The following is an 18,326-nucleotide window of genomic DNA, read 5'->3' on the forward strand; positions in this document are numbered from 1 at the left end:
AGCGCTGCAAATTTATAAGTGTAGCCAAGCCCCCACACTGAGAGCTCAGCTGAAATCACTGAGAGCTGGATGGAACCTCAAGAGACCAACTCACAGAGGTCACAGTGGCAGGTGGCAGCAGAAGGTGACAGTGTGATGTTATGAGTATAATATAATATCTCATTGAAAGGTGATGGGGCCAGAAAGAGTTAATTAACTCACAGACTGTCCTGACCCCTGGGTGAACCTTAAGGACAACTAGAGCTTTGAAATGCAGGGATAGCTGAGTGGTTTGAGCTTTGGCCTGCTAAATCTAGGGTTGTGAGTTCAATCTTAGAAGGGGTTATTTGGGGATCTAGGGCAAAACTCTGCCTGGGGGTTAGACTAAGTTTCCTTCTAACCCTGATCTTCTATGACTTCCCTCCAGAATGTTAGATTTGTAAATGGGAATAGAAGCTTATATAAATGTTTCCTAGTAGGCCAGAGATTTTAAAAATGCATTATTTGCCAAGGTAGTTATCTCACATCATTGCTATCTTGAGAGGTCATTATGTTGGTGAGTTTCTGTACTAAACATTTTTATTATTATAATTAATTTTTACATAAGAAGGGTCATACTAGTTCAGACCAATGGTCCATATAGCCCAGTATCCTGTCTTCCAACAGTGGTCAAGGCCAGGTACTTCAGAGGGAATGAACAGAACAGGTAATCAAGTGATCCATCCCCTGTTGCCCATCCCCAGCTTCTGACAAACAGGCTAGGGACACTCAGAGCATGGTGTTGCATCCCTCCCCATCCTGGCTAATAGCCACTGATGGACCTATTCTCCAGGAATTTATCTAGTTCTTTTTTTAATCCTGTTATAGTTTTGGTCTTCACAGCATCCCCTGGCAAAGAGTTCCACAGGTTGACTGTATGTTGTGTGAAGAAGTACTTCCTTTTGTTTTTGTAAAAACCTGCTGCCTATTAATTTCATTGGGTGACTGCTAGTTCTTGTGTTATGTGAAGGATTAAATAACATTTCCTTATTCACTTTCTTTACACCAGTCAATATTTTACAGACCTCTATCATATCCCCCCTTAGTCATCTCTTTTCTAAGTTGAAAATTCCCAGTCATTTTAATCTCTCCTCCTGTTTCATACTCCTAATCATTTTAGTTGCCCATCTCTGTACCGTTTCCAATTCCACTATATTTTTGGGGGGATGGAGTGACCAGATCTGCACACAGTATTCAGGGTGTGCACATAGCTTGGATTTATATAGAGGCAATATGATATTTTCTGTCTTATTAGCTATCCCTTTATTAATGATTCCCGACATTCCATTTGCTTTTTTGACTGCCACTGCACGTTGAGTGGATGTTTTCAGAAAACTATCCACAATAATTCCAAGATCTCTTTCTTGAGTGTTAACAGCTAATTCAGACTCCATCATTTTGTATGTATAGTTGAGATTGTTTTCCAATATGCACTACTTTGCATTTATCAACATTGAATTTCATCTGCCATTTTGTTGCCCTGTGACCCAGTTTTGTGAGATCCCTTTGTAACTTTTCGCAGTCTGCCTGGGACTTAGAATCATAGAATCAGGGTTGGAAGGGACCTCAGGAGGTCATCTAGTACAACACCCTGCTCAAAGCAGGACCAAGTCCCAACTAAATCATCCCAGCCAGGGCTTTGTCAAGCCTGACCTTAAAAACCTCTAAGGAAGGAGATTGCACCACCTCCCTAGGTAACCCATTCCAGTGCTTCACCACCCTTCTAGTAAAAAAGTTTTTCCTAATATCCAACCTAAACCTCCCCCACTGCAACTTGAGACCATTACTCCTTGTTCTGTCATCTGCTACCACTGAGAACAGTCTAGACCCATCCTCTTTGGAACCCCCTTTCAGGTAGTTGAAAGCAGCTATCAAATCCCCCCTCATTCTTCTCTTCTGCAGGCTAAACAATCCCAGTTCCCTCAGCCTCTCCTCATAAGTCATGTGCTCCAGCCCCCTAATCATTTTTGTTGCCCTACACTGCATTCTTTCTAATTTTTCCACATCCTTCTTGTAGTGTGTGGCCCAAAACTGGACACAGTACTCCAGATGAGGCCTCACCAATGCCGAATAGAGGGGAATGATCACGTCCCTTGATCTGCTGGCAGTGCCCCTACTTATACAACTCAAAATGCCGTTAGCCTCCTTAGCTACAAGGGCACACTATTGACTCATATCCAGCTTCTTGTGCACTGTAACCCCTAGATCCTTTTCTGCAGAACTGCTTCCTAGACATTTGGCCTCTACTCTGTAACAGTGAATGGGATTCTTCCATCCTTAACTATCTTGAATAGTTTTGTATCATCTGCAAATTTTGCCACCTCACTGTTTACCCATTTTTCTAGAACATTTATGAATATGTTGAACAGTACTGGTCCCAACACCAACCCCTCAGGGATATCACTGTTTATCTCTCTCCATTCTGAAAAGCTGATAATTTATTCCTACTCTTTATTTCCCATCTTTTAACCAGTTACTGACCCATGAGAGGACTTCCCTCTTATCCCATGATGGCTTACTTTTCAAAAGTAAATTTAAATTAAATACATTTTTAAAAAAATATATATTTTGTTAGAAATCTAGACCTGTTATGTGCTTTGGTGTAACTTGCATTATCCTTATGTTAAAATTGCATTATCCTAACAAAAGATTTTACTTTATTCATATCTCCTTTATATATCTCATCGGCCCTGACACCTGCCCTGTAACTTCGAACACCTTCCCTAATTTCAATTCCTGGGGAAACCACTGGGAGGGAGGCGTATTGTATCCGACAAAGTGGGTATTCACCCATGAAAGCTCATGCTGCAAAACGTCTGTTAGTCTATAAGGTGCCACAGGATTCTTTGCAACATTAAGTGAGTAATTACTGTATTTTACACACATCACCACCTAGTGGCTGATCAGTATAATGCAGTTTAGCACTCCATTACACAGCTTGTGGGGCTGTCACACTCCAGGTTGGGGGGAGCCAGGCCTGAGGGGAGCAGGGTGTGGGGGTCCTTCAGAGGTGCAGGCAGTGTGAAAGGAGGTGGATCGGTTTGGAAAGGCTGGTGCAGTGCCACTGGTTCTGACGTCGCTCACCAGGTCTTGTCTTTTGCCGGCTACTTAGGGCTCTTCTGCACTGGAAACATTACAGTGGCGCGGTGGCAGCTCTGCAGCTACAGCACTTCTGTGTAGATGCGACCGACGCCAACAGGAGGGGCAGGAGGGTCAATCCATCTCTCTGAGAGGCAGTAGATAGGTCACTGAAATACAACATGCAGCTGAGTCTTTTCTCTCAGTGCATCAAGAGAGGTAGAGGAGAGCTCACTCAGGCCACTGCTTACATCAGCCCGTGCTTGGAGATCCCCAAGGTGTCCAGCCATGGAGACAGAGACTTACCTCATCTCTTTGCTTTCTTTCAGCTTCCATGACAGGATTCTCCATAGCAGGTAAATACAAACATAGGCAGAGGGTGTGGGGTCTGTCTGTATGTGTGGGGTGCATGCTGCAGGGTGCAGCTATCTCATAAATTGGGGTGAGGAAGGGCAGAGTTAAGGTTATTTAATCTAGTTGTTCAAATGTAGGACTGGAGAACTGGGTTCAAATCCTGCCTCTGCCAGACTCACCCCATGGTCTCAGCCCATCACTTCCTCACTACGTGTCCTAGTTTCCCCACCAGTGAATTGTTAACAAGGCGGGCTGTGTGGCAGAGTGAAGGGCATTCTGGCTGTTGGATACCAGTGGAAATCCCCAGCCATCCAACATCTGAAGGGCTCACCCTTGCCCAGTAAGGCCAATTGAAATTTTGTCTCTGGCAGTGGCTGTTTGAGCTGCGTCAGTCTGAGATGACCCCAGATTTACCCTGGGATAGGATCTGCCCCAACAGATATTTTTGCCTTTAATTATTGTTAGACTTGTATCATCTCAGCTCTGGCTGTGGCTGGTCAGTGGCCTCAGCCCTGCACAGGGCAAATGGAGATGCTGTGTACTGACACTGGGGCGCCGTGATGCTAGCTGGGGCCTGTCAGAGGTGGGGGTGGGGTACCAGGAGATGGGCTGCCGTGGTGCTGTCACCACAGGAGGGTGCTCAGTTCAGCACGGGGCCGGCCCTGTCTGTCTGGACGCTGTGGAATATAGAGGAGCCGAGTCAGCCCCAGTCAGCCCCAGTGGAGGCTTTGGGGGAGCAGAACTACAGCTCCTTGAGGCTGCTGCTGTTGGCTCTGGTCAGGCAGGGGCATCGGGATGCAGATGGGGAGGGAGCCCAGGCAGGGGCAAAGGGCAGTTCAGTCTCCTGACCAGTTTTGCCCCTTTGCCCCGTGACTGGGAGCCGCTCAGACTGAGGGCTGGCCTGGCCTGCACAAACCTGTCCTGTCATGGAGGGGGATTAACCCCAGCAGCTCATTTCACATTTTGGGCTGTGAGCTGCAGTGGCTGTGACTTCCACTCACTACCAGCTTGGACCCAGGGCCCCAGACGTGAAAGCCCAAGTGCCTGTTCCCCCCACACCAGCCACTGGGCTGAGCTGGGACAAAACGGGAAATGGTGCCCTCCGGGGGAAAAGCCCCAGGTCTCCTTCTACCAATGTACTGCATCAGTTCATCCCCCTCGCACAGACTGTACTGCAGCCATTGTCCCCTGGAGAGAAAGACCCTGTGTCCCATTCTTCATCCCACAAGTCAGCCATTCCCCCGTGCCTGGGACTGGATCAGAGCTGGTGACCTCCAGAGAGGAACCCCCCAGTGTCCCATTCCCAGCCTCCCTGAGCCAGCCAGTCTGCCACACAGGGACTAAATGGGAGCCAGAGCAAACTATAGGGAATAAGCCCCATGTTCCTTTCCTCTAGCCTGTCCCTGAGTGTTTATTCCCTTGGGTGTTTGCAGACTCGGGTTTCTCAGAACTGGATCAGCTCCGACTGGTGAATGGCCGCAATCGCTGCGCTGGGAGAGTTGAGGTGTTTCACGACGAGCAGTGGGGAACCGTGTGTGATGACAGCTGGGACTTAGAGGATGCTGGAGTCGTGTGCAGGCAGCTGGGCTGTGGGACGGCATTATCAGCCCCAGATGAGGCTCACTTTGGGCAAGGATCTGACCCCATCTGGCTGGATGACGTCAACTGCGCAGGGACAGAAGCTACCCTCTCCGATTGCAGGGATCGGCCTTGGGGAACCCATGACTGTACCCATGGAGAAGATGCCGGTGTTGTGTGCTCAGGTAACCTTCATCTACCACCCTGCCTGTTTCAGGGAGCAGGGTGGGAAGCTCATTATGGGGCATTGTCCTCTCACAGCCAGTGCTGACCCCAGCACGGTGCTTGGGGCCTGTGCTTCAGGGAGCAATATGGCAGTTCCTGTAGGGAGCGCTCTCCTCTCAGTCTGTGCTGACCCTAATTCACCTGTGCTGCAGTGAACAGTGTGGAGGCTCACTAGGGGACGCTCACACTCTCCCCTTGATGTCAGTGCTGGCCCCAAAGGTCTTCACCCCTCGGCCCTCCGAGAGTCCCTCTGCAGCATCCAGTCCCTGTCTTCTGCTCCCAAGGTGACCAGCTCCACCTCCCATCTCTGCCCCGATCAACACACAGCCCTAGATACCTTCATAGTCATAGAATCATAGAATATCAGGGTTGGAAGGGACCTCAGGAGGTATCTAGTCCAACCCCCTGCTCAAAGCAGGACAAATCCCCAGACAGATTTTTACCCCAGGGGATAAGTCCTGAAGTTGTAACTTCCCCAAGAGCTGGGCACAGGAGACACAATTCTTCCTCACTTCCGGTCCTATTATCTATTTCACTGTCCTGTTTCTGAGCCACCCTGTCCTACCCCAGAAGTGGCTGCATGTCAGTGGAGGGAGTCTTTCTGGGTATGTCACAGGTCGATATCTATGTAACCCTATGTATCTATGAATACCAGCACCAGGAATGAGTGTATCATCTGCTCCCCAGGAGGTTCCTGCCAGCAGTGCCGGGGGTGATCTTTTTAAGTGCTCTAATGGGAGCAGTGGGTCAGACTGCCGTCCAGTCTGCCTAACTAGGTGAGAGCTGGCTGGGAGGGGAGTGGACAACCTTCAACATTGCCCAAGTGATTAGCGTGGTCAGTGGTGGGGAGCCCTTGACAGGCAGTTGCTGTGTGCAGAGACTGGTCAGATCTGTTGGCTGGAGGCGCTACGTTCCCCAGCGACAGGAGAGATCAGATGCACAGGAACCTCCCTGAGTGTTTATTCCCTTGGGTGTTTGCAGACGCTGGCATCTCAGAAGTAGCTCCGCTCCGACTGGTGAATGGTTCAAGTCGCTGTGCTGGGAGAGTTGAGGTGCTTCGCAACCAGCAGTGGGGAACCGTGTGTGACGACAACTGGGATATGACTGATGCTGAAGTCGTGTGCAAGCAGCTGGGCTGTGGGACGGCGTTATCAGCCCCAGACGAGGCTCACTTTGGGCTAGGATCTGACCTCATCTGGCTGGATGACGTCAACTGCGCAGGGACAGAAGCTGCTCTCTCCGATTGCAGGGATCGGCCTTGGGGAACCCATGACTGTAACCACGGAGAAGATGCTGGTGTTGTGTGCTCAGGTAACCTTCATCTACCACTCTGCCTGTTGCAGGGAGCAGGCTGGGAAGCTCATTAGAGGGCATGGTCCCCTCACAGCCAGTGCTGACCCCAGCACGGTACTTGGGGCTTGTGCTGCAGGGAGCAATATGGCGGTTTCTGTAGGGAGCCCTCTCCTCTCAGTCTGGACTGACCCTAATTCCCTTGTGCGGTTCTATGGGCCTGTGCTGCAGGGAGCGGTGTGGGGGCTCAGTAGGGGATGCTCATGCTCTCCCCTTGAAGTCAGTGCTGGCGCCAAAGGGGCCTGTGGTGCAGGTAGGGGTGTGTCAGTAGGGGGCTCTCTCCCTTTGCAGTTGTGCTGGCCCTAATGCCCTAGTGTGGTGCCGTGGGTCCCTAGCATGAGGACAGGGCCGGCTCTGGCTTTTTTGCTGCCCCAATCAAACAAACAAACCTGTGAGCCGGCCAGAGCAGCGAAGTGTGTGTGTGTGTGTGTGTGTGTGTGGAGGACAAACAAACCTGCGGGGCGGACGGAGCACGGGTGCAGGGGGACTCCCGGCCCTACAGATGTGCCCTGGGCAGCAGCGGGGGAGAGAGAGAAGGGGGGCAGCCAGGGCTTCCTTCAGCGGGGCGCTCCACGCCGCCTGCCAGGAGGGCTCTGCGCCGCTCCGGTCGGCAGGCAGGGAAGGGCGCGGGCTGCCCTGCCCGGCTTGCTACAGACCTGACACTGCTCCCAGCAGGGCGCTCTCCGGCTCTGCGCTGCTGCCCCCTACAGGGCAGCTGGGGCAGTGAACCAAAAGAAAAAAAAAGGATTGGACGGAATGCCGCCCCTTGGAATCTGCCCCTTGGAATCTGCCGCCACAAGCACGAGCTTCCATGGCCAATAAAATCCTACCATGCTGACTAGAGCCTGGACTCATTGAACGAGATACTTTTCTGTCTGGTAGAGCAACGCTCACCCCACAGTCCTTCCAGGGTTTTACTCCAGGCTTGGCTGTGATCTGCTGTTCCTGAGACAAACGCTATCAGCTGCCTTCTGGGTGAAAGGGAGCTCTTGTCCCCTCTCCTCTTTCTTTTTAGGTACAGACCATTGTCTCTTCCCAGAGGAGGTCTCTCTTCGGAGACTCGTGCTGAGGGTCCTTTGTCTTTGTAAATTCTCAGGCCCTTACTGGTCCCAGACAATGAATACAGCCTGTCAGACATATAGAAAAACATAAACTGTTGAGCAATAGTCAACATGGTTTCTGTAAAGGGAAATCATGTCTTACTAATCTATTAGAGTTCTTTGAAGGGGTCAACAAACATGTGGACAAGGGGGATCCAGTTGATGCAGTGTACTTAGATTTCCAGAAAGCCTTTGACAAGGTTCCTCACCAAAGGCTTTTATGTAAATTAAGCTGTCATGGGATAAAAGGGAAGGCCCTTTCATGGATTGAGAACTGGTTAAAAGACAGGGAACAAAGGATAGGAATTAATGGTAAATTCTCAGAATGGAGAGGGGTAACTAGTGGTGTTCCCCAAGGGTAAAGTCCTAGGACCAATCCTATTCAACTTATTCATAAATGATCTGGAGAAAGGGGTAAACAGTGAGGTGTCAAAGTTTGCAGACGATACTAAACTGCTCAAGATAGTTAAGACCAAAGCAGACTGTGAAGAACTTAAAAAAGATCTCACAAAACTAAGTGATTGGGCAACAAAATGGCAAATGAAATTGAATGTGGATAAATGTAAAGTAATGCACATTGGAAAAAATAACCCCAACTGTACATACAATATGATAGGGGCTAATTTAGCTACAATGAGTCAGGAAAAAGATCTTGGAGTCATCATGGATAGTTCTCTGAAGATGTCCACGCAGTGTGCAGAGGCGGTCAAAAAAGCAAACAAGATGTTAGGAATAATTAAAAGGGGATAGAGAATAAGACTGTGAATATATTATTGCCCTTATATATGTAAGCAGAGTCAGGATGAGCCCCACTCTGACATCTGGTGGTAAATTATGGGGAGTGCGGAAAGAAGTTTCGGTTATTTGCATGGGCACTCCCACCCCACTTAGCATACCGCAAAGCAGCATGGGATGGTTATTTTCACAGCTGTGGGAGCCCCAATTTCATTGTTATTGGGGCAGGAGGAATGAAATGTTGTCACCCTGATTGGGTAAATGGGGAACTACAAAATTGTCTTGTGATGGGGGGGTTCATTGTCAGCTGGATAGCGCTTGCTAGATGGGGCACATGGGTTCCAAAACCCATTGAAAGGAGAGAGGCTGGGGACAGATATCTGTACTGGGTGGTGCAGGCTTCTTGTGTGAGCCAGATGCACCAGTTCCACCTGTGCCTCTCTCCACTGTGGAATGTCAGAGTTAATGTTTGATTCCCTTAAGAATCTAGATACAGGTTACTGAGCTGAACTCACTGGGGCTCCCCTACTAAGAGCTGGAATCACTAAGAGCTGGAATCACTAAAGAGCTGGACTTGCTGAGCTGAGAGCACTGAGTACTGTGCTTATGAGTGGGGGAGCCTGAAGCAATACCGTGGAGCAGAGCAGCTGGCAGAGCGGAGTGGAGCAGTTTGTGCAGCCCTGGGTGAGTGGAGCCAAGCAGCTCGCGAGGACGGCCGGAGCAGATCACAGGACAGCTGGTGGACCAGAGCATCTGGCAGAACAGAGCAGCCCACAGAGCCAGCGGAGCTGAGCGGTTGCGGGGACGGCTGGTGGAAGCAGAACTCCACGAAGAGGCAGGGCAGTTGGACCCAAACCACATAAGGTGCCCCTTTTCTACCCAGGCTGGGGAGGGGGACCTCTGCAAAGAGACTCTTGAACTCTGGGGCTGCACTGACCCGGGACAGAGACTTTTGGATTGTGGGACTTTTGGGACTGTGGGTGATTTGGGGGGTTGCTGGACTCAAGGGCCCAGAAAGAAGGACACGGCCCAATTTGCTGGGGTGGGTCTTTGCTCACGGTTTGACCTATGATCTCTAGTTAAGGTATTTTCCAAATTTAATGCTTGTTGTTGTTTATCTTATGTAATTAAACCTTTTCTGCTACACCAAGAGTCTGTGCTTGCGAGAGGGGAAGTATTGCCTCCTTGAGGCGCCCAGGGGTGTGTGTAAGATGTTTCCAGGTCACTGGGTGGGGGCTCGAGCTGGTTTGCATTACGTTGTGGGGAAGGGACCCCTAGGTATTGAACCTGGCCCTTGCTGCTATCGTTTCAGCCTGGCAGAGGGGTTACATATAAATCGATGGTATGCCCATATCTCGAATACTGTGTACAGATGTGGTCTCCTCATCTCAAAAAAGATATACTGGCACTAGAAAAGGTTCAGAAAAGGGCAATTAAAATGATTAGGGGTTTGGAGAGGGTCCCATACGAGGAAAGATTAAAGAGGCTAGGACTTTTCAGCTTGGAAAAGAGAAGATTAAGGAGGGATATGATAGAGGTATATAAAATCATGAGTGATGTGGAGAAAGTGGATAAGGAAAAGTTATTTACTTATTCCTATAATACAAGAACTAGGGGTCACCAAATGAAATTAATAGGCAGCAGGTTTAAAACAAATGAAAGGAAGTTCTTCTTCACGCATCGCACAGTCAACTTGTGGAATTCCTTACCTGAGGAGGTTGTGAAGGCTAGGACTATAACAGGGTTTAAAAGAGAACTAGAAAAATTCATGGAGGTTAAGTCCATAAATGGCTATTAGCCAGGATGGGTAAGGAATGGTGGCCCTAGCCTCTGTTCATCAGAGGATGGAGATGGATGGCAGGAGAGAGATCACTTGATCATTACCTGTTAGGTTTACTCCCTCTGGGGCACCTGGCATTGACCACTGTCGGTAGACAGGATACTGGGCTGGATGGACCTTTTGTCTGACCCGGTACGGCCGTTCTTATGTTCTTATGTTAATCTGGGATGAGCCTATGTTGTGAAAACTGAAATGCTCAAAATAGCACATGCATGTGAATGGGCACAGGGTGCTAAAATTAAATTAACCCAGGGGGTCTCAAACTGGGGTTCAGGACCCCTCAGGGGGTCACGAGGTTATTACTGGAGGTCGTGAGCTCTCAGCCTCCACCTCAAACCCCACTTTGCCTCCAGCATTTATAATAGTGTTAAATATATTAAAAAGTGTTTTCAATTTACTGGTGGGGGGGGTTGCACTCAGATGTTTGCTATGTGAAAGGAGTCATCAGTTTGAGAACCACTGAATTAACCTCTCTGAAGCCTCAGGGAATGCAGGGGAGGGGGGGCTCCCTTTGTAGGGTTGGGAAGGAGGTAGGCCTGGCCTTGCCCCCATCCAACCCCCACCCACTTCCTGCCCCCCAACTGCCCAGCCCCCCTCAGAATCTCTGACCCATCCTGCTCCTTGCCCCCTCACCATTCCCCAGACACCTCCACCACCACCACCCCGGGACCCCACCCCTGCTCCCTGTCCCCTGACTACCCTGACCCCTATCCACCCCCGCTAAGTCCTGACAGACCCCCGGAATGCCCAGAATCCAACCCCCCCATTCCCTGTCCCCTGACTGCCCCCCCAACTTCTGCCCGCTCCCTGTCCCTGACTGTCCCTGGGAGTCCCTGCCCCTTATCCAACCCCCCCGGCCCCTTACCCCCAGCTCCCCCCTCACCCGGAGCCTCAGTGCACCGCATCCAGGAGCGTCCCTGGACAGCGGTGCAGCAGAGCTCCGGCGGGGCTCCTGATCTCCTCCCCGCTCAAAGCCGCATGGTAAGGGGTCGGGGCTGCGAGCTCCAGTGGGGCCTGAGCTCCTTCTGCTCGGCGTGAAGCTCACAGCCCCGTCCCCTGACCACGCAGCTCTGAGCGGGGGGAGCTCAGGAGCCCCGCTGGAGCCACGCTGCAGCTGTTCAGCCACGCTGCAGCTGTTCAGGAGCCCCGCTGGAGCCCCGCTGGAGCCACGCTGCAGCTGTTCAGGATGTGCTGAGGCTCCAGGAGAGGGGCGGAGGCGGGGTCGGGCCGGAGCCGGGGAGGGAGCCTCGGCCGTTCTCATGGGGGCCCCTGCAGAGCCCAGGGCCTGGGGCAAATTTCCCCACTTGCCTCTCCCCCGGGCAGCCCTGGGCACAGGGCAGGCACAGGGTTGGGGCGCAGAAGGGGGTGTGGAGCGTGGGATCTGGGAGTGACTTTGGTGTGGGAGGAGGTCTTAGTAGGCGGGAGGGGTTGCAGGGTGTAAGATCTTGGGGCTGCTCACCTCGGATGGCTCCCCGCAAACAGCAAGCTGTCCCGGGCTCTGGCTACTCCTAATCTGGAGGCGCATCAGATGGCTCTGTGTTATGCCACGCCCCCCCATGCCGGCTGCACAGCTCCCATTGGCTGGGAACCATGACCAATGGGAGCTGTGGGGGAGGCACCTGTGGGCAGGGGAAGTGCGCCAAGCCGCCTGCTGTGCCTCCACCTAGGAGCAGCCGGGATAAGTTTCCACTTGCGGGGAGCCACTCGAGGTGAGTGCCCCTGGATCAGGCACCCTGCACCCAATACCGTGCTCCTACTGCCTGCCCTGAGCTTCCTCCCACACCCAAACTTCCTCCCAGAGCCTGTACTCCACATCCCCTCCTGAGCTCCAGCCCCCAACCCCGCACTCCCTCCCGCACCCAAACTCCCTCCCTCTTACTTAACCAGCATTTTTCATTTACTAGCACCACCCATTCCCCGAACATGCCAGATAAAACAACCTTAACTGTAATAATATAAAGTGAGAACTGTACACATTGTATTTTGTGTTGTAATTGAAATCAATATATTTGAAAACAGAAAAAAATCAAAAATATTTAATAAATGTTGGTATTCTATTGTTTAGCAGTGCGATTAAAACTGTGATTTAATTTTTTTAATCACGATTATTTTTTTGAGTTTATCGCATGAGTTAACTAAGTTAATTGACCGGGAGTCCCCGAAGCAGCATAAGAAAAAGAAGGGGGACAGGGCTCGTTCCTCCGTCAAGAAGCTGTGAGGGGATTCCAGGGGGGTGAGTGCTGTGTCAGGACACTCCTGGTCTGCACCTCAAGACCCAGCACTGTTGACTATGGCCCCAACTGGAGGCCCATCAAGTCTGGTGCTGGTGGACTCCCCAACTCAGAAGGTTTTGGAGGAAGAGCTTGACCTCCCCTCCACGCCGGATACCTATGAGGCAGCGTGGGACCTTACTGCCATGATAGTACAGCCCCTGGCCCCACAGGGGTGAGCTCTGGCACCGCAAGCTCAGGCTCCGTCAGCGGCACTGACGATGGCACCGGCTGCAGCATCTATGGTGGTGCTGCATATGGCTCTGGCACCATTTGCGGCACCGTTGGCGGCACCACCACTGGTTCATCATCGCGGCAAGCCCATGATGTTACAGCACCGCTCACCATCATCCTGGTACTGCTACCCGGCACCGTTAGGCTCCGCCTTCCTGTGGTCTGGCACAGAGTACTCGTCTGAGTCAGACACTGAGTCTTCTGTCTGTCAAAGCAGCCAGTACTGCTCCCGCTCCTGGCACCAGTCCTGGCACCACAGAGCTGTGGACTCATTGGCACTGGTGGTCTCCTGGCCACCCGAGCGGCAGGGCCCAGTACAGTGGCCCTTTTGGATTCCTTCAGCCTATCATCAGGGTCAGGGTCAGGGTCAGGGTCAGGGCTTCAGGGCCGCATTGTTGGCTCAAATAACCCGGTCCACACCTGACCAAAAGGACCAATAAGGGAAGAAGATCCTTTCAAATCTGTGGGGAGAGGTTTTGTTTTGTGCTCTCTTTGTTATTCTCTCTGGGACAGAGAGACCCGGGCAGGAAAAACACATCTCCTAAAGCCATAGCCACTGGTTACCCACAAAACCAACTTCCTCCCCTCTTATAAATTATAGAAGGCCAGAAAGGACCATTGTGATCATCTCATCTGACCTCCTGTTTAACACAGGCCATTGGACCTCCCTGAAATCATTCCTGTTTCAACTAGAGCAAATCTTTTAGGGAAGTGTCCAATCCTGACCTAAGAACTGCCAGTGATGGACAATCCACCACAATCCTTGGCAAATTGTTCCAGTGGTTAATTACTCTGACTGTTAAAAATGTGCACCTCTTGATCAAGTTTTTCCTGCCTTTTTCCTCCCTTGTTGCCTAATGGAATGTGAGTATCCATGTTCTTTTCATTTTCTAGGACTGGAAAACAATACAATATTGGCAATTACAATTCCTGTTTCGGTGGGTGTGATTTTGGCTCTTGTTCTGCCCCTGGTGTGTTACCTTAAGAAGAAGAAGAAAGGTATGTAAACATGGAAACCTCACATTAGTCATAAATGAACAGGTATAGGAGGCAAACAAGGGACATAAAAAAGAGATTCCCACCTCACATGGTGTTCTCCGACATGGGAAACCTGAAGAGAATAACATTTAAAAATTTGTCATTTAGAAAATCTGAACCTGAAATGTGAAGCCTTTCAGATGTTGAGAGTAAAGAGAGCAAAATGGGGGTTAAACCCCAGCTCTGAACTTAGAATCAAAGGTCTGGAGAGGACCTCAAAAGATCATCTAGTCCATCCATGTGGGACCACGTAAACCTAGAGGATCCCTGGCAGATGTTTATCTAACCTCTTCTTAAAATCCTCCAATGAAGGGGCTTCCGCTACTTACCTAGGTAACCTATTCCAATGCTTGACTATCCTTAGAGTTAGAAAGTTTTCCTAATACCTAACCTTAGACTGCCCTTGCTGCAGATTAAGAACATTACTTCATGTTTTACTTAACAGACCTAGAGAACAATTTATCACCCCCTCTTCATAACTTGCACCTACAGTTTTGGTTTGAGATGTATTTTCTGGATCTGATTTGGATTTGGCTTGACATGGAAGACATCTTGCAAGAACAGCTGATTGTGTGTGACTTGCACGATTTGAGACCAAAATCATATGACCCACAGCTTGTCATATTTCACCACTGACCCTGAGCCAATACACTAGCCCAGGACTGACCTTGAGTCTGAATTTAGGAGCTGGTCAATATTTTTCAAATTTCAAAAATTGGATGAAAATCCACCTTTTGATACTTGAAACATAAACTAGAAAAACATTCACAAAACTTTTTTCTTGTTTTTTTTTAATCAACTCTAAGGCCAGATGAAAGTATATGAATTTCAAAATTTGATATTTCAAAAAATCAGGAAAAAATCTAAAAGAGTTTGTGGATTGTTCTCCACTTTTTTGTCATAAGCTCTGATGAACTCTTCGCCTAGCCCCAACCCTACCCTAAATCTTAACAGAACTGCAGAAACAAACCCCTGGCTCCTTATCCCTTAAATATTTTGTTTAACTTCCTCTCCCTCTCATTGATATTCTGGGGAGAGGCACAGAATTTTTCTCTAAACTTTTCTAATTTGTTTTTTTTCCAGTTGTAACTAATAGGAGAAAAGAAAGGTAAGAATGGGGTAATTCCATCATACCTCTCACATTACAGACAGAAGGAGATCACTCCCATGTAATATATCAACTTGTGTCCAAGTCAGAAGGTTTGGTACCTACAGCAGCCCCCTCTAAATGGTGATGCTGTTGTGGGATATATGGGGTACTTCAGCTGTCTACCTGGATTATGTTATGGCTCCCCGTCATCACTATAGTATCCGAGGTAATGATGATGCTTGATAGCTAGTGACTTCATTCATGAAATCAGGGTCCCTTTGTGTTGGTTACTGAACACACAGGTAACAGAGAAGACTGTCCCTGCTCCAGACCGTTAAAAGTCTACATATTGTTATTAATCATTAATTTTATGGTTGTTCTTGCTATTGTTATGATTAATCATTGCTATTGCAACAGTGTCTAGAGGCCTCAAACAGGCTGGGTCCCATTGTGCTTGGTGCTGAACAAACACAAAGTATGTAAGAGTTGCAGTATAGAGGGGTGTGAACAAAGACAGAGATTAGCTCCATTAGTGATCTGGTGGCTGTGTCCATCTGTGAGAGTCTTTCCCCACCAAGAAAACTCCAGCTGGCCTGGGGCAAAATCCACTGTCAAGTGGAAAGCTTTGCCCATGCAGTTCTGCACTAGTTGTTACGTGCAGGCTGTCAGGGCAGGGTTAAAATATCAGTTTCCAGCAGAGGCATGGCCCCAGGATGATGTGGCTATGAGCTTCCTCCCACTCCAACCCCCCTTCTGGTCAGAGGGAACAAGATAAGATGCTTTCTCTTAATCCAGCAATACTGGGTTGCAAACCACTCATCAGAAAACAGAATTTCCATGCACAGGAAAATCCAGTATTTCAACATTTTTTTTCATGCCAAATAGGAATGAAAAATCAAAACGTTGACGTTTTCTGCAAAACCAAAATTCCCACAAAATCATTTTGGAAACATGAAAAGGTTTTGTTTTCATAACATCGAAACATTATACTATGCTATGACATATTAACTGTATGATTTGTAAATATAGCATATATAAAATACCATTAAACTGAACATTTTAACAATCTAAACGTCACAATGAAATTAATTGAAAAAATGTTGAAATGAAACATGTTGGCCTTATTGATGTGAAACTTTTGAAGTTATTGAAACAAAAAGTTAACAGTACTGAAATACTATGAGAAAGTTGGAGTAATTCATTTTGACTTCCTCCAGTCAAAAATTTTGTCAAATCCACATGTTTCCATGAAACCCTTTCTAGTTCAACATAACTGAATTTTCCAACCAACTAATTGCTAAGGCTGCGTGTGGCTCCATAGCAGTCTGTGTCACTTTTCTTGCATATACTTCTTAAAGAGAGAGGCCTTTAACTTCAAAATTCAGATGTGCAGCTGAAAGACTCCATTGTTTGGGACTGTGGTGCTTGGATTGCTTGGATGCAGGGTTTCATTCAGCATCCTGATGAGACAGGGACTACTTGTGCAGTTCAGATGTGGATGCAGCTTTGGATTCTAACTCTCCACAGCCTCTATGTTCAGTCTGCATGAATTTCAGGATTTTGAGCCAGGTCCATCTCTTATTTTAGACTATAAATATGACTCACATCCCCTGTTCACTTGTGCAACTTTTCTCTTGTTTTTATTAGGTTGCAAAACCTCTATGGGAGGAACAATAATCCCACTGAAGATCAGTACACAGGTATGAAAATCAGACACATTAATCACTTATTGCTCTGAGCTACAGGTGCATTTGCTCTTTGGTTTTTGAAGGAATAGTGAAGTTTATGTAGTAATTCAGTGGCCAGGATCTCTGAAAAGTCAGTTAAGGGCACATATTGGAATAAGTGCAGAAATTATTTCTACCAGCAGCAATTTTAAACTACCAATGGTTCTGTATATCTTGGTCCTTAACTTATTAGCATGGTACCTAATGCCTTCCTCAGTGATTAGAAAACATAACATCCTATTTTGCTCTCTATTAGCAGCTGAGTGGAGGTATTAGGAATAATCCCAGGTCTCTTGACTTTAACTGCAGTGACCAGTTCTCTGGGCCACATTGTCATTTTAAAGCTATGTTGATTATAACTGATTTCAGAAGCAGCTCTGCATGAATGTGCAACTGGCACAAATCAGGTCTGGAGTATAAATCCATCCCAAATTACCTCTTCTGGATGTATAGATCAACAGGTTGATTTCAATAATCAGCTCTGAGTTTAAATATTTAAAAAAATCTTTTTGGGAACTATGTTCTGCCTATTACATTTGAGGGGACAAATTCACTTTGTAAAGCTCCTTACAGCAAAATCTTACCAGAAACCGTGTTATTAAAAAAAATTGTTATAAATGTGACCTTTTCTTTACAGATAACAAAGGGGTTGCATGTTCCCATGGCATGGTGAGTGGTTATGCTGTGCTGTTAAGCCATAATAATACACTGAAAGTCTGACATATTCCACAGCAATGATTTCCTGTTTAGATGTATTTTCCTTTAAAAATTATAATAAATTATAATTTCTATTATGATAGTGCTTCAAGGTCCCAGCTGTGATCAGAGCCATTAGGCACTGTACAGATACATAATTAGAAACAGTAAGTTTGTGAAACAGCTTTTTCGTTTGAGAAATTATACACAAAATTAAAAATATAAAAATGGTCAAAATTGAAACAAAGTGTTTCAAATGTATTGCGAGAGAACATTTTGTTTGCCCCAAACCAATGTTTTGCCAGGATTGTGTGTCCCAAAAAAACTGCAAAATTTTTGTTTTTCATCTTGATTCTGTATGAAAAAAAATTGAAGTCTCAAATTTTTCCATAGGACAGAAAACCTGTTTTCTGGTCAGCTCTATTTACCAGTAAGGTTTTCATATCTGGGGGGAGTCTGTTCCATTGGGATATCATGTGTTCAGAGGAATTAGGCAGTTTAGAGTTATATCTCTTGGTATTTAGATATGCAAAAATGATCCTACTGTAATAGCAAGAAAATAGCGCTCTGCTATAATTCCTCAAGCTACCAACAAATGTATTAGTCTATTACCCGGGTTTCCATAACTAATACAAAAAGTATTAACATTGATATCCATGTTGTGGCCAATGCTTCACAGATGGAAATGTTAATTTACTAATGAATACATCTAAAAATTGGAAAGAGTCCAGCGGAGGGCAACAAAAATGATTAGGGGGCTGGAGCACATGACTTATGAGGAGAGGCTGAGGGAACTAGGATTGTTCAGTCTGCAGAAGAGAAGAATGACGGGGGATTTGATAGCTGCTTTCAACTATCTGAAAGGGGGTTCTAAAGAGGATGGATCTAGACTGTTCTCAGTTCAGCCGGATGACAGAACAAGGAAAATGGTCTCAAGTTGCAGTGCGGGAGGTTTAGGTTGGATATTAGGAAAAACTTTTTCACTAGGAGGGC

The 18,326-nt window shown here is 47.8% G+C and overlaps 1 protein-coding gene across 3 annotated transcripts in view; it reads left to right on the forward strand.

The window, feature by feature from the left end:
• LOC123350276 (deleted in malignant brain tumors 1 protein-like) overlaps positions 1–18,326 on the forward strand; it is a 48,592-nt gene that overhangs the window by 10,196 nt on the left and 20,070 nt on the right. For all 3 annotated transcript variants that reach the window (XM_044988769.1, XM_044988770.1, XR_006573740.1), the window contains exons 2-8: positions 3,426–3,452; positions 4,884–5,213; positions 6,235–6,564; positions 13,677–13,781; positions 14,904–14,928; positions 16,558–16,610; positions 17,275–17,306. In XM_044988769.1, coding sequence (XP_044844704.1) covers positions 3,426–3,452; positions 4,884–5,213; positions 6,235–6,564; positions 13,677–13,781; positions 14,904–14,928; positions 16,558–16,610; positions 17,275–17,306 — 902 coding nt within the window. The remainder of the gene's footprint in view (positions 1–3,425; positions 3,453–4,883; positions 5,214–6,234; positions 6,565–13,676; positions 13,782–14,903; positions 14,929–16,557; positions 16,611–17,274; positions 17,307–18,326) is intronic.

The sequence above is a fragment of the Mauremys mutica genome, chromosome 15 (assembly GCF_020497125.1).
Source record: "Mauremys mutica isolate MM-2020 ecotype Southern chromosome 15, ASM2049712v1, whole genome shotgun sequence".
In the NCBI taxonomy this organism is placed as follows: domain Eukaryota; kingdom Metazoa; phylum Chordata; order Testudines; family Geoemydidae; genus Mauremys; species Mauremys mutica.